The sequence below is a fragment of the Canis lupus genome, chromosome 14 (assembly GCF_048164855.1).
Source record: "Canis lupus baileyi chromosome 14, mCanLup2.hap1, whole genome shotgun sequence".
Classification (NCBI taxonomy): Eukaryota; Metazoa; Chordata; class Mammalia; order Carnivora; family Canidae; genus Canis; species Canis lupus.
In genome coordinates, this window is record NC_132851.1 from 41,362,107 (window position 1) to 41,385,520 (window position 23,414).

At 46.5% G+C, this 23,414-nt stretch overlaps 1 protein-coding gene across 5 annotated transcripts in view; it reads right to left on the bottom strand.

Moving 5' to 3' along the window:
- Positions 1-2,551: 2,551 nt before the first annotated feature.
- Positions 2,552-23,414, bottom strand: part of ATP8A1 (ATPase phospholipid transporting 8A1) — a 220,367-nt gene continuing 199,504 nt past the window's right edge. For all 5 annotated transcript variants that reach the window (XM_072774850.1, XM_072774848.1, XM_072774851.1 and 2 more), the window contains 4 exons: positions 14,911-14,999; positions 13,767-13,859; positions 4,210-4,301; positions 2,552-2,994 (listed from right to left, as the gene is read on the bottom strand). In XM_072774850.1, coding sequence (XP_072630951.1) covers positions 2,897-2,994; positions 4,210-4,301; positions 13,767-13,859; positions 14,911-14,999 — 372 coding nt within the window. In that variant the 3' untranslated portion in view covers positions 2,552-2,896. The remainder of the gene's footprint in view (positions 2,995-4,209; positions 4,302-13,766; positions 13,860-14,910; positions 15,000-23,414) is intronic.

Here is a 23,414-nt window from a genome sequence, read left to right on the forward strand (position 1 = left end):
CTAAGAATCCACATTCACCTGACTTGATTAGAAAAAAGGGTTTCCGTTAGCTTTGCAACACTGCCGAGCCCGTTCACACCAGTCTTCGAGTGGGGGGTGGGAGGCTTGGGCAGCACAGAGAACATCTTAAATTTGCTACATTCCTGAGAAACAGCCATTCTCCAGTTAACAATTTCTGCCCTATTCTAGCATCTCTCCGGGTGTGAGCCACCAATATATTTTTATGTGTAAATATAAAACATTTAGAAAGTTCATGCTCGATATCGTGGTGTACTATTCAACATTAAAGAAGCCACTCGCAGCTTTTCAATGTTAAATGAATGAGGATTTTCTGCCGTCGTATTTTCTGAACTGTAAACATTGTAAAGCAACGGTGTTAGCATTTGCCAAAGTCCCTACAAGGGGCTTTTTAATTGAAGAAGAGTATGTGTCCTCTATTTCAGAAAATACAAGTTAAAAAGTCACTTCAGCTGTTTCAATCCTGGCAAAACTGCTACTTTCCCCCTCCTCTTTGGAAGGTTAAAAAATCAGAGGTTTCCTCTAACGGGAGGAAGTCCCTGCGACTGCAGTGCTGTGTTTTAAGTTTTACCAACGAGGTCACTCCCTGCTGCCCAACCCCCTCTCTCACCCAGGGACCAGAGGAATTGACTTAATAATTCAAAAATAGGACTATGGGACAAAAAGACCTAAATTGGCCCTATTTCAGACCACGATCTCCTGCATTACTTAACTGGGGGCATTTTACTCACGTTGAAGAGCTCCATAGAAATAATCCATGTTTTAAGATCAAAAAGAAAACTTTTACTTTTTTTTTTTTTAGGCCAGAAAATTCATTTCTGTTATATTCATCCTACTTTGATATGAACATTTTGGAGAAGGATGCCACTGATGAGGTGGAGGCAAGTGGACGTAGCTCTTGTCTGTAACTGCTCTCCAGTGTTTCTCTGCAGGGACGCGCTTCATTCTTGTTTTTTGATTTGTGTCGTCTGACCTCGACTGTCATCACTGGGGGGCCCAGGAGCCTCTCTGAATATTCATTCAGTGGACAAAAATCTCCGACTCCAGAGTTTTGAAGACGGTCTTAGGCTGTTAACACCCCTGGTCTTTCTAGGTGTTTCGATTCACGGTTTTCTTACTCTCAACCCCGAATGGGAACAGTCTGGGAAGTGACCTGTGTCACCTCCCTGCCCCCTCTAGAATTATGTATGTGTTATGACCTCTCTTATTTCAAGAAAACGGGGGAGGACCAAGTAACTGAATACAGAGAAAGAAATGACGTGGAACCTAATTCTAAATCTAGACTAAGAAAAAGGGTAAAAAGAATGTGGAATTATATTAGACTCAAAGTGCGACCTGGAAAATCACCTCTCTTCACAATTCCAGTTGCCTTTTTTTTTTTTTTTGAAAAGAGGAAGTTCCACCTATTTTGCTGGTAAGTCCACTTAAAGGCAAACAGGCTTCTGAATAAAAGGCAAAAAGTTTGCTTCGATCTCTGAAGTGTATCTGAAAACTAGAATTCCTTTTTATTTGATTTTCTTTTAAATGAGAGCGTTATTTTAAAAATAGTATAGAAAACTGGTTGCGGTTTTTAAACAGCCCCTTCACCATTTATCTTCGGTAGCAAAATAGGCATTTGCAGGAGATGTCTGGGAAATGCCGAAAATGCTTAAACTGAACATACATTTAAAGACCTAGTAGCAGAAGCTACTTGGGGTGAAGACCGACTTTGGCGGTAAAGTTACGGGTCTGAGTCCGACAGGTGTTCCTGTGTCCCACGGATCTGTCCCAGTTAGCAGCACATTAGTGTGAGTGGTTCTGGGGAGCCGCCCGACAAGCCCGGGGGGTGCTATGCACACAGCAGGCGACACGGGACAAAAGCCGAGCCCGGGGACATCACAGAAGCCCATGCACTTATCCCAAGGGGTCCCCGAAGCTCCCCGTGGAAGCCCGCGGATCCCACACCAATACAGAAGCGTGTTTTGCTCAAGGGGGGAAACCGTAAGACAAAGTGACGGCGCTCAGTCTTCAGCAGAAGCCAGATCTCTAGAAAAATCTACACGAGGAGGACGCCTCCTCGGAGCTGACGGAGACACAAACACGGCTTAGAAACCAGGACTGCGACGGCAGCGTCACGTTGCCCGTGGGCCCTCCAGCGCCGACCAGTGAACGAGACAAACGAGACAGAAGCATCTGTAAGGCCAGAGGTGCGACATCACAGAGGTTAGTAGCAAATGCCTTGAAATACTCATTTTTACGGATCACTTCTTACATCTGAAGAGTCAAGCATGCGGATCTTACAGCAGAACTGGAGGTACACGCTCTCTTAGTTTCTGGGCAAATGACTACGGGGTGGGAAATACACGTACTGAGCGTCTTTGGCAAACACTGATCAGGACGGTTTTTGACACAAACACTCATTAATGTCTTGTTTAGAAATTTTGCTCAGTGAGGGCAGTCAGTTCCTTAGAGAAGAGCGCTGGCTTTTTTCAGCACGTTCTGGAATCTAAGTCTGGATATCAAGAGTCCCTTTAGATTATTACCACTTTAGAGGTTTTTTTTTTTTTTTTTTTTTTAATGGTCGGTCGCCTTGTGGGTTTATATCTGCTGAATTGACAGTTACAGCCCCAGAGCAACGGCCTGAGACTTACTGACCTATCCTCAGCTTAGGAAAGCTTTCGGGCAAGGTACAAGGTCATTTTCACCTTCTGCTTACAAAGACTCAGCGAACACTTGAAAAAATCTGAACGAGATGGTGTTAGAGTGGCACAGGGTACTGTGGGATGGGCACGGATCTGACGGTCGGCCGATGGGATGAGCTCAGATCCCCTTCCCCTTCCTTGCGCCAGACTGGGATCGGCCGGCAGGTTCCGGAAAGACCTGGGAGCTCCCCGTGCCATCACCACTCGTCGGGTCTCTGCTTCGTGGTGTCATAGGCTCTGATCACCTCAGACTGGGACACGATTCCGTTCTCGTCTTGTGAGAAAGCATACCCGTCTGTAAGTGGAGGACAAGACAGAAATGATCGCTGGGAAGTCACTGGGCAGGTCTGTCGCAGAGTTCCCAGGGCTCCTGCTCTAACTCGGGGCCTCATATGCCCGCCTGCCTTCTGCAGCACAAGGGAGACACAGGTTTTCTTACATCCCCCAAAGATGACCCTACTGCACCCTAAGGCTAGGGCTGGCGGAGAGGCTGTGACCACTGTGCCCCCCCCCACCGCCCTGGGTGGCTGAGCAGGTGCTTGCAGGCCCCGCCCCACCCCGTGTCTCCTCTTGGCATCTCAAATCCGAGCAATCCGACTTCTGCTCCCAGGCCACTGGAGGGGGTGTTGGCTGTAGGGGTGCACGCTCTTCCTCCATCCAGATCACTGGACCGGAGACCAGCGAGAATGGGAAGGAGGCAGAGATGAACTGCGGGTGCCGGAAAAGGGGTCCCCTTCCTCGGGACGACACCGTCCTCGGCTCTCAGCATCCACAGAGAAACTCACTCTTGCCCCGGCATGGTCGGGGATAAGCCACGACCTGCCCCCACCCCCCACCCCCTGCACCGGGGACGGGGGTCACATCTCTAGAAAAGGCCTCCTGAAGTACAAAAGGCAAGGGCATTAAACATGACTATAAAGATAAGTGAAAATAAATCACATGTGGAAACAACATGAAACAAAAGATAGATCACTAACACGAACCCCTGCGCCACAGGGCTTTATATATTATATTCTTTTTTAGATCCTTGAAATGCTAAGAGGGCCCGATACCTAATAATTTCCTACAGCTCTGAAGATTCATAAATTTTTTTTGAAGGGGGGGGAATAGATGTTTCGCTGCGCTGAGCGAAAGCCGCCAAAGCCCTTGCAGAGTTATTCAAGTAGAAAAGATAACAATACAGAGGGGGCTTTTAGGAGTCAAGATTTATTCCACTAGTTCTTTTTTTTCGGATTTAAGGAAGCAAGGGGGCATGCGGAAATAGTATTTCTTCAAGGGCCAAGCAGCAAGACGTTAAGCTGCTTTGTCTTTGGTGCTGTGAGGGAGCGGGCTGCGGTCACAAGCTCTCCTCACGCCGGCTATTTACCTAAGGGTCGCGAGTCAGCAAGGCCCGTGGCAGGTATTACGTAGTTGGGCGTCCCTCAAAACCAAAACGCTGCGCCCCTGAAAGCTGAAGCCCCACAATCTATGTATGGGCAATCTACCTACTAGTCACGGCTCAGATACTCACGGAGCAGGTTTTGTTGCAAGGACTCGGATCGGTACAAGTTCACGTGGTTCTTCTTAAAGACGTTCTTGAGCAGTTGCGCCCTCTCCGTGAGGCTGCGGAGCAGGTGCAAATGTGTGAAATGAATTATCGACTCGCCAGAGACCCCGGTGTGCCCACAGGACCACCAGAGAGAGTCAGCCTTAGACAAACGCTTGCCTGAGAAGTCCGAGGCCTAGGGATTCTTTTTACCCCATTTTCTCAGATGGCAAATGAGATTTAAAGTATTTAGATACTTTCGAGGGCGGTTTTTCCCATAGCTGAGGAGAGTTTTGTTCCCAATAATCCAGCCAAAAGATTTCCCCACCCCCCAGTTATACTGAAGTCAAAGGGGGGATACAGAACCTGTACAACACAATTAACAACAAAAAAATACCAAATCTGCCAGGAGTGTCGTTGACCTCTAAAAATCTCGCTTGACTTACCACGTACGTTCTGAGCGTGGCACTTTTTTGAGTCACAAAAATGATTACTGTGCATCTTTTTACGACTTTGCACGTATTTCGGGGTAAGCTACTTTTTATTTTATTTTTTTAGTTATGTAAAGAAATCCTAAAAAATTACACAAGGAAGAAATTTCATGGACTTTTTAACCAGAAAAGTTCCATTACCACTCCAATAGGAAATGTGTTCCTTGATTTCATAAAAAAAAAAAAGAAAAAACTATTTTCAGAAAGTACTAGGTAAGATGACAAGGAAAATATTTATCTTTCGATAAATGTTTAGAATCATCTCCACAGAAACAAATCCATGTAATTAATTATGTGACTTCTAAACGCACACTGCAAGAAATAACGCATCTGGTTTTTTCCACGGCACATAGAACGGTGTCTCCCACAGCAGGAAGCCAATTATTTGTCAAATAAATGAATCCGACCAATTATTGTGAAACACACTTTAAATATCACCAGTCCTCCCAATCATGCCACTTCTCCAACGGTTTAGAGAATTTTGCTTTGATACCAAAGAACGCTAATAAGCCTAAAGAGCTAATAAGTAATAATCCACATGTGTTACAGCAAATGTTTATGCGATTTTGTTTTAATCACTGGAATGGACTCAGCTGAAAAATTTCCATCTTGTATTTTTCCCACTATGAAAGTCTCCGTTAAATTGTTCTTAGTTATGTCAGCTCTGTATTTTGCCAAATTTTTCGAAATCCTGAAAGCGAACAGTTTTCATCACACACACAAAATAAAAGGATCATCTGCAGAACGAACTCGGAATCACACAAACATCCAGGCGTTCGCCGAAGTAAAATATTTAGAAACGCTGACATCTGTAGTTATCTTCCACACATATTTTTTAAAATCTAGGGATGTTAACTGGCACTTATTAGGCATACTTCATTGTCACTGGGAATTAGCTACGTTAAGGCAAAAAAAAAAAAAAAAAAAAAAAAGCTAAATAATCTAAAATGCCAGTGGTTTTGCAAACAGTTGTAAAACTTTGTTTTTTTGTCAGTGAAACAAACAGACACGGGGAGCGAGAAGACGGGCCGTTTTTAGAGTCCCTTGTCTTACTCTGTTCTTAACATGATCTAATGTTACAGACCCGGGGACCCCGAGGAGCACTAAAATATCTAAGTGCTTTGAGGAACTCGGCAGCTTTAGCAGCAGGTGGTCTGCTTTTGTTCGCGGATGGACGGACGGGGTGCTGGGCAGTCTGGGGGCTCAGGAGGGAAATGACTGGGGCCGCGCCAGGACGGCCACCTACGTCCTGGGGCCGCTTCTCCCCAAAACACATTTTCCAGGTTTCAGGCTGGCCTTCCTGCGATGCCCAATACTGGAATATCGTAACACGAAATGCTCAGGAGACAGATGGGAGAGCTTCGTCGTGCAGGCTGGGAAGCCTCTGAGTGAGATGTGGCGTGTAGGGGGCTACGCGGGGCCCCGGCTGTCTGTCCAGGTCATGTCTGGGGCTCCGGAAAGAGAGAAAGCGCAGCAAGAAGGCTTCTTTCTTGGAAAGGAGCACAATACTGGGGACGGAGCCTGGGCTTTGGAGTCCTTCAGCCGCCCCCCCCCCCCCCAGCAAGCCTCCCGACCTCTCTCTCATCCACACCGGGAGGACAATCGCCGGCCCCCAGGCCAACGGCGGGCATTCGGGGTGACGGGCGCTCGGAAGCACTCAATGAACGCTAACCCTCTCCACCTTTCCCACGGCCCCAGCTCCCGAGGAATTTATCACACGCACAAAAAAATCACCCAAAACAGAGACGGTCCCAAAACAACAAGACAACTTTGTGAGGATCCTTCCCGAGGCCCCGGCATGGAGTCAACGTCGGCTCCACACGACGCGTCTCCTGCTGCACCGGAGTTTTAGTCTAATGTCCCCACTAGGAAAACTACTAGGGTTTCTGTGTGTGTTTTTCCCTGAGCTCACCGAGCCCCTTGCCTTGGTTCTTGTAGGGCGGAGTCCCTCCTGCGAAACCCAAGTGCCCTCCACGGGATGGTGCTAACAAGGAGCAATGATGATGATGATGATGATGATGATGATGATGACGACGACGATGGGGCTCTAGCCTTTTCCTACCCCTTTCGGGAGCGACTCAACGTTTCAAAATGACGTAGTTCTCAGCGCTTCTTACGGGCACCGCTGCTCCTGTCAAGTCACATTATACGGTCTACGGGCAACACGGCAACATTAACACACGCGTTGAAACTCGGGTCTTTCTGGACTAGCTTAGCGCCGCGAGAAGGAGAAAAAGACTTGGAGAACTGCTCGTGTAAAGACCCCATCTTAATCACGGCTCTGAGTCCCTAGTGTTAATTTTGTGTGCTCTTTCATTTACGTGCCACGCTACGCAAATTCAAAATTTGCTCAATGCAATTACGCAAGTGCCACTTAAACACCGTCTCCTTATTTCCAAGCCCATGAAAATGTTTCAGCTTCAGAATCTGGTAGAGGTAAGGTGGCTTTTTTTTTTTTTTGAAGACTTTATTTATTTATCCATGAGAGACACAGAGACAGAAGCAGAGACCCAGGCAGAGGGAGAAGCAGGCTCCACGCAGAACTCGATCCCAGGACCCCGGGGTCAGGCCCTGAGCCAAAGGCAGATGCTCAACCCCTGAGCCCCACAGGCGTCCCAGAGGTAAGGTGTTTCAAAACACCGTGTTTTAACATAAGACTTCATTTAGAAACATTAAGCATAGGCAAAAACCTATTTACAGTCCCGGAACACGTTGCCTTCAGGTATTTTCAGTAGGTTTTGAGGAGCGGTTAATTCGCGATGGTCTTTATGGTGGGCTGGCAAGCTCTTCTGGTTGACTCATTAAAACGGATCCCCCGAGAGTGGAGGACGCACCATCCGCGGAACGTGTTAGTGTAGGGACAGGACGGCCGCCCTGGTCTGTGCTCCGGAGGAGAGAACACGTCACACTCCTCCACTTCCCTTTACAAATGCCGGACACAAGGGCTCCCATCGTGGGAAGGTGTTGGGAGAAGAAATGCAAGTCTTCCCTCTGACCACTGGTTTTGGTGAAGAAAATGACGTCTATGCTATGAATCCCTGTTTTTGCCATTACTTTTTTGCAGACAGGCTCCAACGCTAGGGAGCCTAAGCATCTATAATTCCAAGATGCAAAACAAAACAAAACAAAACCCCCAAAACTTTGAAATTCAATTTTTTTTTCCTGTAGGACAAAGCTTTAGCTTAGGGCAAAACACTGGGTATGTGCTCCTATCCTAGACCTCTGCTGAGATTCCGTATGTAACACAGATACAAATCCATGGGGAAACTGAGCAATATAGTTCCTTTTCTGTTGGTTGGGGGGCAATGTAAAAATGGCTGTTTTGAAAGATAAATAATACAGAGCAAGGTTGGAAGAGGCCACCATCGCCGTCCACAAGGCCAAATGACCTGACCTCTAGCCTTCCGTGCTCTGTCTTTAAAGCTAAGGGCACAGTGATGGACAAATTAAGGAGGAATGACCTGAAGATCCTAGGGTAAAACTATTTATTTAGTAATGGCTGCTGCTGCTGTGCTGGCTGACATCTACAGTCAGATATAAAAAAATTATGGGGGTGCCCGGGGGGCTCAGCGGTTGAGCGTTTGCCTTCGGCCCAGGGGGTCCCGGGATCGAGTCCAGCATCGGGCTCCCAGCAGGGAGCCTGCTTCTCCCTCTGCCTGGGTCTCTGCCTCTCTCTCTCTGGGTCTCTCAGGAATAAATACATAGAATCTTTAAAAAAAAAAAAATGATGACTCTCATGATGGTATTTGCCTGTCTGTAGGATGCCCTCCTTCCCACACTCATGAAAGGTGTCCAGAGGTGGCTGCCCTGCCCGAGCCCAGGGTCTACGATTCCTTATTTTCAAGCACTGGGGTTTTTGAATTTACATTTGTTTTTGTTATAGTTTTGTTTCTAGAAAAAGTGAGATGTCACACACAACTTATAGATGTAATACCCCCAGTGAGATCCCAGAGGCCCATATTCCAAAAAATTTACATTTTCTGCTATAAAGTGCATAAATATTTACACTACAGAAAAACATAAACACCATTAATGCCTCTTATATTTATAGAACAAACAGTTTTAGGTTTTTTCCAGCAAATGTTTGCTATGAACCTAAGGGAAAAAAAAATTGAATTCCAATTTTTTTTTTTTTTCATCTTGGAATTATAGATTCCTAGGCTCCCTAGTGTTGGAGCCTGTCTGCGAAAAGTAACAGCAAAAACAGGGTTTCATAGCATAGACGTTGTTTTCTTCACCAAAACCAGTAAGCCAACAGCTACACAGAGGTCAGAGGTAAGACGTGCATTCATTCTCCCAACACCTTAAACTGATTTCTACCGCGACCCGAGGTTCAAAAGCAGTATTAACTGTACTCGGGCGATGAGCTACATCTCCCTCCCCCCAATTCCCATGTTCAATTGGAATGAATATATTGAATTCTCTGGATAGTACGGTGAGGGACCTAGCATTTCTGCTAACACAAGATTGTTTTAACCAGAATGTTTTAGTTCTTGAACACGAGCACATACGAGAAATACATGATCGTGAAAGCTAATCTGGACACAGTGCTTAGAAGTTACGGTTCCTCTGATGCAGTTTCCCTTTGGGTGGAGCCTGACTCCACCGTAGCGCTTGGTGGAGGCAGAAAAAAACTGGGGCTGGGGCGCCTGGGGGGCTCTGTGGGTTGAGCGTCTGCCCTCAGCTCAGGTCGTGATCTCAGGGTCCCGGAGGCCCGGGGTCGAGCCCCTGGTCGGGCTCCCTGCTCCGCGGGGAGTCTGCTTCTCCCTCTCCCTGCACCCGCTGCCCTCTGCTTGTGCCTCTTTCTCTGTCTAATAAATAAAATCTTTAAAAAAAAAGACTAATAGTTAAGAAAAAAGAAAAAAAAATCGGGGCCGATCAACTTACAAGACCGTTACCACTTCCATCTAGGTGAGAGGTCAGCCACGGCTACCTCGGATGACTCGTTCGGGAGATGGAACCTATGTGGGGTTCTATGTTCTTCTGAATCGTGTTTCTATTGAGACTACCCATGGGTCAGTTATTTATTTACCACCCACTACTCAGCCATTCTTTCACCTGTTCGTTCGTTCATTCATTCATTCATTCATTCATTCATCCATTCATTCATTCACTCCTCCATTCCTGCCCTGGACCATCCGATCGCCCATCGTGTGCTACGGTGTTCCTGGATCTGCGCTAGGTGCTGGGTCATGGTTCAGACTGACAAGGAGGCTGCTTCTTCAAGGCCCTCAGTCCAGTGGGGGAAACTGAGACACACGGTAAACACACACACTGTAATACCTGTAACAACAGGAGCACGAGGCGCTCAGACAGTAGAGTAGGACTAACTTCACCCCAGGAAAGGCGAGATAATCGCACCTGAGTTGAGTTTTGAGAATTGTCGGGATTAGACCGCCCGTCTGTAGGAGGGCATCAGCTTCTCAACACGGGAGCAGCAGGTGCGAAGGCAGGGGGGTGTACAATAACCCGGTGTTCTGCAACCAAAATAGGTCTGATATTGCTTGAACACGCAGAAATCATGATTTCCTCCTCTTTGGAAATGTAGATAAGATGATCTAACTTTTTTGAGATTTTACATCAATCTCATTCCGAGGTTCCTAACGTCACCGTGTCCGCGGGGCACCTGCGAGTCTTGATCTCGGGGCTGTGAGCACGCGAGCCCCACATTGGGTGTAGAGATTTCTTACAAATAAAATCTCAAAAAAAAAAAAAAAAAAGATCCTGGCAGCGAAATCCACGTGATGATTCCTAGTTACTCTCGAACGTTGTTCGTTATTCCGAGCGGAGACTTTTCCGAGCAGTCACCATTCTCTTGCCCTCACGGGCCCCTTGGCTCCTCTCCGGCAGCCAGTGCCCTGCAGGAGGGCGCAGCATCCGCATCGGGGGCCGTGGGGCCTCCCCGGGCCTCGTCTGTGGCCTTCAGCTGACAGCAAACTCGTTCCTGAGAAAGGCTGAGCCGTCACTGTAGGCAAATGACGCAGCCGCGGAAACTTACCTGCGCACCCTCTATGGGAAAGCTGCTCGTTTAGGTGGAGCTCACGTCATTCCTTTCAGGCTCTCTCTCTCTCTTTTTTATTTATCTCTACACCCAACGTTGAGTCCAAACTCACAACCCAACATCAAGAGCCACATGGTCTACCTACTGAGCCAGTCAGGTGCTCCTCTGACTTATTTTTTTAAAGATTTATTTTAGAGAGAGAGAGAGCGAGCGAGTGAGCAGGTAAATGTTGGGGGGGGGGCAGGAGGAGAAGGAGGCTCCCTGCCCAGCAGGGAGCCCTGATGTGGGGCTCAATCTCATGACCCTGAGGTCATGATCGGAGCTGAAATCAAGAGTTGGATGTTCAACCGACTGACCACCCAAGGGCCCCTGTGACTTATTCTTTTTTTCGTGGCAGGAGCGGCCCACATGGCAGAGCCACTGAGTCACCAGGACACGAGGTCACATCACAACCTCAGCTCGACTCCTGCACTGCCAGAGTCGCCCACGTGCTAGGAGCCGGGACGAGCAGGGATCGCACGCAGGCCTTGACCCGGGCCTCGACCTAAGGCCTGTGCGTACGCTCCTCGGTACAAGCAATGTCCTGCTAGGGGCAGTGACAGCACGGGCGACAGGCCACGGCACCTGGACGCACGCGGGACGCACGAGCCCCCCTCACGGTCCTCAGTCTACAGTCCGAGTCACAATTTTGTGAGCTCGGGTCCTGCACGTCCCTGTTGCAGCTACAGTGAGAGAGTGAAGGTTGGCGGAGCAACCCTCTGTGGCAGCAGCGGACCAGACGGGGACGGCGGCGGGAGCGGAGCTCAGAACTCTCAAAGTAGGGGTTTTCCTTTCTTTCTCCCTTCCTTTCTTTCTTTTCTTTCTTTCTTTCTTTCTTTCTTTCTTTCTTTCTTTCTTTCTTTCTTTCTTTCCTTTTCTTATTCTTTCTTCCTTCCTTCCTTCCTTTCCTTTCTTTCCTTTCTTTCTTTCCTTCCTTCTTTTTCCTTTTCTTTCTTTCCTTCCTTCCTTTTTTTTCTTCCTTTCTTTCTCCTTCCTGCCTTCCTTCCTCTCTTTTTCTTTCTCCTTCCTTCCTTTCTTCCTTCCTTCCTTCCTTCCTTCCTTCCTTTCCTTCCTTCCTTTTCCTTTCTTTCCTTTCTTTCTTTCTTTCTTTCTTTCTTTCTTTCTTTCTTTCTTTCCTTCCTTCCTTCCTTCCTTTTTTTTTCTTCCTTTCTTTCTCCTTCCTGCCTTCCTTCCTATTTTCTTTTTCCTTCCTTCCTTCCTTCCTTCCTTCCTTCCTTCCTTCCTTCCTTCCTTCCTTCCTTCCTTCTTTTTTCCTTCCTTCCTTCTCTTCTTTCTTTCTTTCTTTCTTTCTTTCTTTCTTTCTTTCTTTCTTTCTTTCTTTTTCTTTCTTTCTTTCTTTCTTTCTTTCTTTCTTTCTTTCTTTCTTTCTTTCTTTCTTCTTTTTCTTCTTTTTTCTTTTTTCCTTCCTTCCTCCTTCTCTTTCCTTCCTTCCTACCTCTTTCTTTCTTCCTTTCTTTCTCCTTCCTTCCTATTTTCTTTCTTTCCTTCCTTCCTTTCCTTCCTTTTTTCCTTCCTTCCTTCCTTCCTTTCTCTTTATTTTCTTTCTCTTTCCTTCCTTTTTTTTCTTTCTTTTCTTTTCTTTTCTTTTCTTTTCTTTTCTTTTCTTTTCTTTCTTTCTCTTTCCTTCCTTCCTTCTTTCTTTTTTCCTTCCTTCCTTCCTTTCTCTTTCTCTTTTCCTTCCTTCCTCTTCTTTCTCTTTCTTTCTTTCTTTCTTTCTTTCTTTCTTTCTTTCTTTCTTTCTTTCTTTTTTCTTTTCTTTCTTCTTTTCTTTTCTTTTCTTTCTTCTTATTTAATTTATTTATTCTTGAGAGACACACAGAGAGAGGCAGAGACACAGGTAGAGGGAGAAGCAGGCTCCCTGCGGGGGTCCGACAAGGGATTTGATCCCAGGACCCTGGGGTCATGCCCTGAGCCCGAGGCAGATGCCGAACCACTGAGCTCCCCAGGGTCCAACCCAGGGACGCCAACCCAGAGGAGGGCAAGAGGTCAAGCACGCGGCCAGGCTGGCGGGGGCTGTTTTTGCTGGTATCCCTTAGTCTTAGAAGACAGCAAAGGGGGGAGAAGAGTGAATGGGTAGGAGCAGGGGCTCCAGAATTGGTGGATGTGGGCTTGAGGCCCTGCTTTGTGATTTCTGAGTGAGAACTGCAAGTCCCAGTTTCCTCCTCTGGGAAGAACGGGGTGATTAATCTGTCTGGGATCCTGGGGGGATCCCATGGGCAGCGTGTGTGCAGTGCCCAGCACCTAGGGAGTGCTCTGTGAGTGGCAGACACACACGTGTTGCCTGTGGTGTAGACTAAGCCTGAGCCCCCTTCCTGCACCTGACTCCGCCATCATCTTGTTACCACGGACCGTCTCCGAATCCTTCAGATTCCTTTCCAACATTGTTTTGTGACCGCGGTGAACTTGATCAGTTTCCGACCCTGTTTGGCTGGGGTGGCGGTGCGGGAGGGACCCGGGCGACAGGCCACGGCACCTGGACGCACGCGGGCTCCGTCCCCAGCGCAGCACACGCTGCCCTGTATCCGCGCTCATTTCCATCACCTACTATTTTGTTACGGAAATTGTTTCAAGCTAAAAGACTTTTTGTTTTTTACCCCCTTTCATTTTAATAATACAATAATATTTGTAACGACCATTAATTTAAGGCTCATGAAGGCCAGACACCTAGATACCTGCTTCGTCGATTATATCTTACTTAATTCTAAAAATGAGCCATGAGGGAAGTATTATTATCCTCATTTTATAGGCGAGAAAGTTGAGGCTCAAGGGCATTGAGCCAGTTGGCTCAGGTCACACAGCTCAGTGAAGGACGGAGTTGATCTCAATCCACGTCCCTCTGATTCTGAAATGGGTCATCGACTGCCAGCCTCATTCATCTTAGGTGATAAATAGGAGTTTTACCACTTACTTCTAAGTTTTACCGCCTATTTCTTACCACCAGTAAAACCTAAAGTTCTCTTGGGGAAGAACATGTTTGATGGGCACTTTACCTTTTTCCAAGCACAACTGCACCTGGGTCTTGAGATTTCGCCTCCAGCTCCTGAACCTCATCTACTAAGGTTTTAAAAGCAGTCCTCTTGATGCTGGGAGGGACAGAAAAAAGCATTTGCATGTAAATCTTTGTGTGCAGACTTTGTAACACTTTGCAAAACTGGTTTATTATGTGCTGCTAGGTACAACAGGAACCAGAGTACAGGCAAGCATTTTTCAATAGAATCTAAAAAAAAAAAAAAAAAAAAAAAAAAATCACAGTAATTTGGAGCATTATGTAATTACAGAAACAACAGTCTTCCAAGGAATGGTTTAGATTTATACTATTAAAGCTCTCACAGTTCTTATTATTTTTTTTCAGCTCTTACAGTTCTTAAAAAAACGTCATGTAATTAACTTTAATGATATCTTTATTTTTCTGGGAAGAGATACCATTTTTAAAACTGATAGTCCTTGAGGAAAACTAAAGTTTTTGTTTCATTCCAGTTTCTTCTAATCAAGTTTTAGTTTCTTCCGATCTATATTGTACCTTGCTTTGAAAAAGGTAGGTGAAAACCTGTTTTTTTCCCAACTACTGTTCATTAATAAAATATATGTGTTTTGAGATAACAGATTTTTCTTCTACCTTGAATGGATTTTTTGAGCTGATTTCTTTCTTTCTTTCTTTCTTTCTTTCTTTCTTTCTTTCTTTCTTTCTTTCTTTCTTTCTTTCTTCTTTTTTTTTTTTTTTAAAGATTTTATTTATTTATTCATGAGAAACAGAGAGAGAGAGAGAGAGGCAGAGACACAGGCAGAGGGAGAAGCAGGGTCCCTGTGGGAGACCGACTCGAGACTCGATCCGGGGACCCCAGGATCACGCCCTGAGCCTAAGGCAGACTCTCCCAGGCGTTCCTTGAGCTGATTTCTAACAGTGTACTGTTTAATATTCATTGAAAGTACTTGCTTTACTTCTCATTCCATCTTCACACTAATTTCCTAATTCCTTAGTCACTCATTTCTTCTTTATTTACAGATGCACAATTAATTAATATTACTAATTCCCACTTTGTGAACTACATCCTCGGCCTGATGTTATAAACCGGAGACCTCTGAGGACTAATATACATCTACATTTTTGTGTATATAACTGAGAACTATACTCACACTTTGTACACCACATCAAGAAGTAATGATGCCACAGGGATGAACAACAGGCCCATCCAGAAGACGCCGGAACTGAACAGCATGGCAGCCTGAGGAAACCATCAGAAACGACATTACCTGAGCAACCAAGACGCACGCCATTCATGTTTAGTTTTCATACGATTTTAGGTAAAATGATTTTTAAAAATCTCACTCTGCGAGAGGATAAACAAGGACTTTAAATCCAAACTTGGGCACGATGTGGAATTAAAAGCCAAATGTGTTAAGACATGTATTTACTACATCCATTTGTTTCCCCCTTAAGCAGCTAATAGAGCAAGGTTTTATCATGTGCCAAATATTTTCATACTTTTTTACGTGAGGTTTTTATTACTGCGGTCAATATGCGGAGTAATAAACTTTGACCTTTTTTTATAACATAGAATATCAAAACCAATCTTTTGGAGCAAATTTCAAATAATACTCTGGCTTACATTCTCTTATAATACAACATGTAAATTAAATCCTACTTAGAAACCAAATTTACTATTCCTGGCAAATAAAAATTAACTTTTGTAAAATATTAGACAAATTTAAAAAAATCATCCAGATAAATCACGATACAGTATAGTCAAATTAAGATATCTACATTAGAATAAAATTTGGTTCAAAGATTTACATGACTCCTATTGGTATGTCCTGTTACTGCTAAAGTCAAACCAAGTATTAGTGTGTAAACCCCAAATAACAGTGTATTAAAAATAATTTCAACCATTCCTCTGTATTAAATAACAAATCACTATATCAGAAACTTTCAGGTTGCAAAGAAAATGATTCTATGGCTAAAAAATTAATAAATCTATTAGCTATTTGCAATTATAATAAAATAAAATCCCTCTGTAATATAATCAGATTACACGGAGTTTAAAAGGAGTATGTCATACAATAAAACCAAAAGAAATATTTTGTTTCACTTTGAGGCTATTTATCAGACTAAATTTGCAGTGCCCACTCAAGCGCATAAATATATTGCTGCGACTCCGTTAAAAAGCCGTCACTCATGCATGCACATTTATACTCTGCTCAAAATCACAAGAATTTTTTTTCTTTAAATTAAGTGTGGTTTGGGAGTTAAAAATGACCTAGAGTTTCTTATGGTGTTAACGATCCTAATCAATCTTTGCCTAATATGAGGATCACTAATTTTAAATTAAGTTTGAGATTTTTAAACTAAGTTTGAGATTACCTATCCGTTTTGACGATCAATGGAAGACCAGGAACGGTTGCTTGATTTTTTTTTTTTTTTTTGCATTAAACAGGGCCTCATTGAGATAGCCTGTCAGTTCAAGGATGTTATGGTCTTTTTTTCCCCCTTATATAGGATTAAATAGCTCTGAGCATGTTTAAAAAGATGCCATTACAAAAGAATTTCAGAAAATAAATGTGGCCACGTGGATTCAGTGAAACAGCACCTATATTCTAGACACCAACAAGACGAAAAATATTCACATAAAAGTCACTTTATTTTATAAGCAAAGCATGATATTCAACATGTTTGCTGACATCTTCAATAGTGAAAACCAACAATTACTATGTAATAGGAAATGTCTATCAAATCAGTGGGTTTTGTTTAGATTGAAGGAAGCTTTTTAGTGAGGTAACTGCAAAAAAAAAAAAAAAAAAGCAAAAAGAAAAATGCTCAAACACACACAAACCCAACTACATTTCTTTTTCCTTCTGGGGTGAAAGGTGGATAAGAGTCTATGTCCTGCAGCTGAAAATGCCTCATTTGCTTGCCTTCATTTTAATCTATTTTAGTTTAGGGGCAAAGGAAGAACGATTTATGCCTGCCTTTGCCACCTTGTACTAAACGTCGCTGGTGGAAAAGGCAAAAGTGGTGGTGGAGTCTCTGGGCTGCTAATTCTGACCATTGTGATGTTAACTATGAATGGGAAGCAACTGGCGCCCACTATTCAGTCCACCAGCCTTTGGCTTTACAAATGAACAACGTGAATTGAGGGGAAAAAAGTTTTTCTGCGTCATATCTGAAAGGCTGTCAGATTTTTTTTTCTTTTGCAGAGTTAATCCAAACCTAAAAGATTTAAAGCCGACATTCGCATTAAAGACAGAGTCTCTTTGTATTTTTTGGATGGAGAAGGGAGGGGAAGAGAAAAAAAATAAAATCCCACAGAGGTATTTCCTTCCTTTCTGTAGAGAAAGCTCCCCCTCAGTCTGTAGAGACCAGTTTTGTCTCTAACTTTTCACACGTTGCCCCGCAGGCAGGTCGGGGAAGGCGCCCAGACAATGGGGCTGTGGGCTCCCCCCACAGTGGAGGGCTGGGGGGTCGTGGCTAGCAGCCCCCCCCCCCCGAACCCCCCAGGCCTCTCTGGCCAAATGGAATGTGGGCGCCCTGGGGGGGGCCCCCCAGCAAGGCCGGTGAGTGGAGGCCCTGCCCACGCCCCAGCCACCCGGGGCTGCCGGGCCCAGATGGGGCGCCAGGGACCAGGGGTAGCTCGACTCCACTGAGGGGGCGGGGGCTGCACAGCGGAGTGCGGGCCTAGGTGCCTCCGGGCCAGGCAGGGGCCCTGGGTGGGGGCCGCCCCTCCGACCGCACCACGGGGCCCCTCGGCCGCCTGCTTTCCCACACCGCAGACGACTCTTCTGCCCTTCGCGGGGTCCCAAGGTCAGTTGTGTAGGACACGCAGTCTACACGTGCCACCTGTCTGCACGCTCCAGGGATGCGCTGCTCACCTCCAGCCTGCCTTTCCCACCCAGGGCACGTGGCGGAGCACGGCCCTGTGGCCAGGATCTGGGACCAGGTGAGCCTGGGATCTGGGACCAGGTGCAGCCTGGCTCTGGGACCAGGTGCGGTCTGGCTCTGGGACCAGGTGTGGCCGGGATCTGGGACCAGGTATGGCCCAGCTCAGGGACCAGGTATGGCCTGGCTCTGGGACCAGGTGAGCCTGGGATCTGGGACCAGGTGTGGCAGGGATCTGGGACCAGGTGTGGCCCAGCTCAGGGACCAGGTACAGCCTGGCTCTGGGACCAGGTGTGGCCCGGCTCTGGGAGCAGGTGCGGGTGCTGGCCAAAGAAGGCCCCTCGGGGAGTCCTGGGGTGCCCCGGACCTCCCTGGAGCAGTCCTGGCACCGCCGCCCTGCCCGCCTCAGCCTTGGGGAGAAGCGCGGAGCCCCCGGTAGTCGACCCAGTGCTGCGGACCGGCCGCCGTGACGACTGGCAGGACTAAGCAGCTTCGCTCGCCTCATTAAATTTTCACATTTCTTAAATCGCCCTAGGCCTCTTGTTCTTTCTGGGGCTCCCCCCTCCCCCAGGCCGAGCTTTAAGGAAGACCGGTTCGTCACAGTATCAAAGGAAGCGAGCGGCGGGAGCTGCGGGAGCTGCGGCGGCGGCTGGCAGGTGTCCCGGCCTTCCCCACCTTACGGCTCGGTACACGCGGCTCAGCGCTGCCACTGACCCGGGGACTGACCGCTCACCTCAGTTTGTTCATTCCGGAAATGGACACAAATATCCTTCTTGTAAGAATTATTAGAGCCTGCCCGGGCATAATATATCCCTTTAGGAAGGGGAAATTATTCCGAAAACAGCCCTGTAAATCTTGCTTGGTTGTTTAGCACAGGGAGGGAAGGGCAGCGAGATAAATTAACACAAATTCCAGGGAGGTGAAGAGTTCATGCCAATAATAACGAAAAACCAAGAAGTGATTATTAAGTGTCTAGATAAAGCTTTATGAAAGGACTTCTAAGCTTAAGAACAGTAAAAAAAACAAAACAACAAAACAAAACAACAAACTATAAAAAGAGGCTTTAAAGATTGGACTCATAAAAATGTATAAGCTCCACACGTTCGAAAAGAACATAACGAAAAAGCAAATGGTAAGAAACTGGGCGAATGCCACAAATATATGAAATCCGGCCTTAATATCTGCTTATAAAAATAGACCATTTATCTTCATAAGAATAGCTAAGGACCCGACACATTAGGCCAAAAGACCAGAGAAGGTATTCACGAAAGCCGCAGCAAGTAATCAATACCACGGAAAAAATGTTGCGCCTGTGTGTCGTCATAGAAACAGGACAGATCAGATCAGATTGGAACAATTGACTGTCACGGTTGGTGTGGGAGAAACAGCCCTTTGTAACGATTTATATTTCCGTTGGCCACGTCCTCGCCTCTGGAGAGGCATTTGGCAACGTGCATCAAGGACGTAAACATTCATTCCTGCTAATCGGATAATTCAATTTCTGGAGCTGCGTGTCGGAACTTGGGACAGCTTCTGCGGATAGGTTCGGATCCCGTGGAATTGCTCTGGGGTTATCAGGCCTGAGAGCACGGCCCCCGAGAAGCCCGTCAGGGCCCAGGCCGTAGTAAGGGGATAACCGAAACCCCAGCAGCACCCTCCTGACGCGTCACACTGCACGGCAGCACATCTGAGGCTTTGAGACACCACCGCAAAGGACCCTACTGAACAGCTACCTGTTCACTGATTCATGGCTTTATTTAAGTAACCTCTACACCCAACACGGCGCTCAAGCTCATGACCCCGAGATCAAGAGTCACGTGCTCTTCCAACCAGCCAGCCGGGCGCCCCGCAACGGTTTTCTAAGTCAAGGTTTCTAAATGTAGTCATCCACCACGGGGCACTTTTGCCACGTTTTGCTTACGCACGCCTCCCGCCGAAGTACTTGTGGGGAATGCGGATACTCGCTGTGGGTTCTGGTAGGGAGGAGAACAGCCATGAAAGCCGTGAAGGCCGACAGGTCACCAGGCGGCTGGTTCCGATGCACTTCCACATTGCAGGGTAGCATCCCCGCTGTTCAGGAGGCCGGGCACAGGCCGTAATTCTTACACGATGGATTGTCCAAACGAGCCCTGAATAAAGGGGAAGGTAAGGGATCCTAGCAGTGTCCGCGGCTTCTGTTACCAGTAAACACATCCCCGGGAAGGCTGGCGGCTTCTCCTCTTATATGGGGACCAGTCACAACCTCGCCCTGGGGTTCACACCGCACGGGGACTCGGAACTCGACACATCTCAAACCTCACGCACGCTGCTCCCCACCCCGCCCCCCAAACCTGCTCTTCCGTCGTGCGAACTGTCTAGGGAATGGCTTCATCACCAACTGTGTAAGACACAGACACAGAACCGGCCTCCATTCTGGTCCCTTCACACCATCGGGTTCTGTGCTGCTTGACATCTTCGGGCCTATCGGCTTTTTGGCAACCCTGCCGCCGTCATCTCTGTCCAAAACGTGCCCAGAAAAACAAAAAACAAAAACAAAAACAAAAAACCAAAACGTGCCCAGCCTCCTGACAGCCTGCAAGCTGGACTTAGTGACGCCCGTGGTGCTCGGCTTCTAGCCACGTCTCCACACTGCAGTCAAAGGGATACTTCCCAAGTGCAAATTAGATTTTAGCGTTTCTTGGATTAAACCCATTCGGTGGCTTCATACTGCCCCGGGGGGTAGAGTGCAAACTCCTTTATATGATCTTAAGACCCCGCCCACGTGACTTCTGCTTGCTTCCCACGTGCCATCTCTGAAGCCAGCTCCCAGCCCTCGCTACACACGGGTGCTCCAGTTCTGGGAAGGTGCCCATGCTTACTCCCATCCTTGGGCCCTTTCCTTAAAAGTAAACAATTTTCCCATCAGATGGTACCTCCCTCCTTAGACACCGCTTAGCTGGCTCTACCCTGGGCTTCTATTTCTATCACCCATTTTCTAGGTGCTCCTTTGTCTTCCAATTAGACCATAATCTCTTTAAGAGGAAGAAGTATATCTTGATGAATTCTCACAACCAAAGTGCTCAACCACCGAGCAGGTGCTCAGTAAATGACTATTGAATAAATAAATTCTTACAACCCAGTGTTTGGAGAGACTGAAAGAAACACCAGAGCATTGGGACCCTGCTCCCGAGATGTGGCGGGTACAGTTGGCTTGGCTTTCCTGTGTCCTGGCGTGGAGCAGTTACAACTGGGTGTTTATGTGACCTGGGGAGCTGGGATAAAAGGTGGATCCAGCTCCTTAACTGTCCTTTTTCAACACAGGTTGTCTTTTCTGTAAAAAAAAAAAAAAGCCAAGCAGCAGGACTGCCCAGCTGGCTTAGTCAGTAGAGCGTATGACTCTTGAACTTGGGGCTGTGGGTTCGAGCCCCCTGTTGAGTGTAGAGGTTACTTAAAAATAAAATTTTAAAACGAACAAAGCCGAGCAACATTCACTAAAAGCGAGGCGTGTTAAACTACCCCCTGCCCCAGCCGAACCAACAGAAATATTTTAGTGAATCAGGGAAAGTATAACTGGAAATGCTGTAATTTGGGGGGGGAGTCAGGAGAGGACGTAGAACGGGCAGGAAGAGAACGAAAGTCTCCTCCCAACATTAACGAAGCCTTTTATCAGCTATGTGAATCCTTTGCAATGTCAAATAATTAGAAGAATCTATTCCCCCCAGTCTTCCCCATCTCAACAAATAGACTTTATCCTTCTAGCTGCTCTGGCCAAAAAAACTTAGAGGAGTCATCCTTGCTTCCCGCTTTTCTCCCAAACTGCACATCCAGCCTTTGGCAAATCCCATCTGCTCTACTTAATAACAAAATCCGCATCCATGGTCACAGCAGCGTCATTCACAACAGCCAGAAGGTGGAAGTATCAATAGATAAATAGGTAAGTGAAATGCGGGCAAATAGGTAAATGGATAAATGAAATAGATAAGCGGATAAACTACATACAACGGGGTATCAGTCTAAAAAAATTTTTGTTTTTGGACACATGCTGTAACAGATGAACCCTGCTGAATGAAATCGGCCGGACACAAAAGGGCACATTACAGATTCCATGTCTGTGAGGTACGCGCAGCCGTCAGATTCAGAGACAGAGAGTAGAGCAGTGGCTGCCAGGGGTTGGAGGGAGGAGGGAACGGGGGTAATTGTTTTTTGCGTCTGGAGTTTCAGTTTGACGCGATGGAAAAGTCCTGGAGACGGATGGTGGCGATGGCCGCACAACGCGGCGAGTGCATCCCTAAACCGTACGCCTATAAAGATGTTTGAACTGATCAACAGTCAATTAGGTACATTTTGTCAAATAAAAATGTTGAAAGAAATTAATAAAAACCGTCCTCCCCACCCAAATCCGGACTCTGCACACTTCATAGCCCTTCCACCCTGGCCTATGTCCCTACCAGGTCTTTTGATCTCCGGGCAAGGCCACTTTTTGGTGGTGCCTCCATGACCTCTCCACCTAGAGCTGCACCCCACTCCTACTCCCACGTCCTTCCTACCCTACGGTTCTCCGTGGCACTTGCCACCGGCCAACGCACTGCACGACAGGCCGATGAGACTCACCCCCCCTCCCAAGAATATAAGAACCTGAGGGCAGGGATTTTATCTTTTGTTCCCTGCTGTATCCCCAGCAACTAGAAGAGCCCTTTGCCGCATCACCGTTGAAAGAATAAATCGTTTGATCCAAGTTAAGCGTACAGATTAAGGTAAACCCCCCGCAGGACTGGCATGTTAACAGTGCCTACCTCCGGGCAAGGGGCAGTGCTGCTTTTTTCCCTCTATTTTCCAAAGTGTATTTAATGAACTCTCAGCTACTCACATAGATCAAAATCACGAGTTTTACCTTAAAAAGCAGAAATACCGTCAATTTTCACCGATGGGTGAAACATTCAAAATAGTTATAATAAAACCGCTATTTTCAATTAGACCCTAGCCTCTCTTTCCACGTTTAGGATTCTTTTCCTAGGCTCACTTACAATCACGCAGAGAAGATGTATTTTCTTTTTCTTTTTCCCCAAATGGTTCTCTGATTGGGAAGAACGGATGATTCAATAGTGATCCTCCCATCCAGGAACATGGGATGTTTATTCAACTTTTTTTTTTTTTTAATATTTCTCTCACTTCTCTAATTTTCTAGCTCTCTTCTCACTAACCATATACACAACTGGCTGAAGTCTCTCCTGTTGTTGCTGTGAATGGGATCTTTCATTTTCTTTGCATAGGAGGGCTTATTTTTGAAGACTTAGGGCTTTTCCAAGGGAGTTAACAAATTTTGGGGAAAAAAATCCAAACGTTTATTATATATAGCTTCTATATCCCATTATAGAAGGCGCTTCTTAGGATTTTGGTCAATAGGGTGTTGGACCCAAGAGTGTAACTGTTTTTTCTAGCCATCTTGTTCATGAAATCATTTTCATAAAAGAAAAGTCAATGCTCAACTTTAGGTTTTCAGAGACTGTTCCCTTTCATACAAATTTTCTGGGTCTTTCCAACCACATTGCGGCTCTCTTCTCCCTACAGCCCTTCAATGCTTCGTCTTTGCCCGGGATGCTGGACACTTCGTCGGAGAAGGCGGACTCTGTGTTGCTATATTCCACTTTCACTCCCATCTTACCCGGCCTGTTACTCACGTGGTCTTTCCTCCTTTGGTTCCTTTTCTCAGTCCCTCCTCTCAGGGGCCTGGGAGAGCCAGTGCTCTGAACCTGAGGTATGACGGTGGCTTTTGGTACCCTGAAAGCTG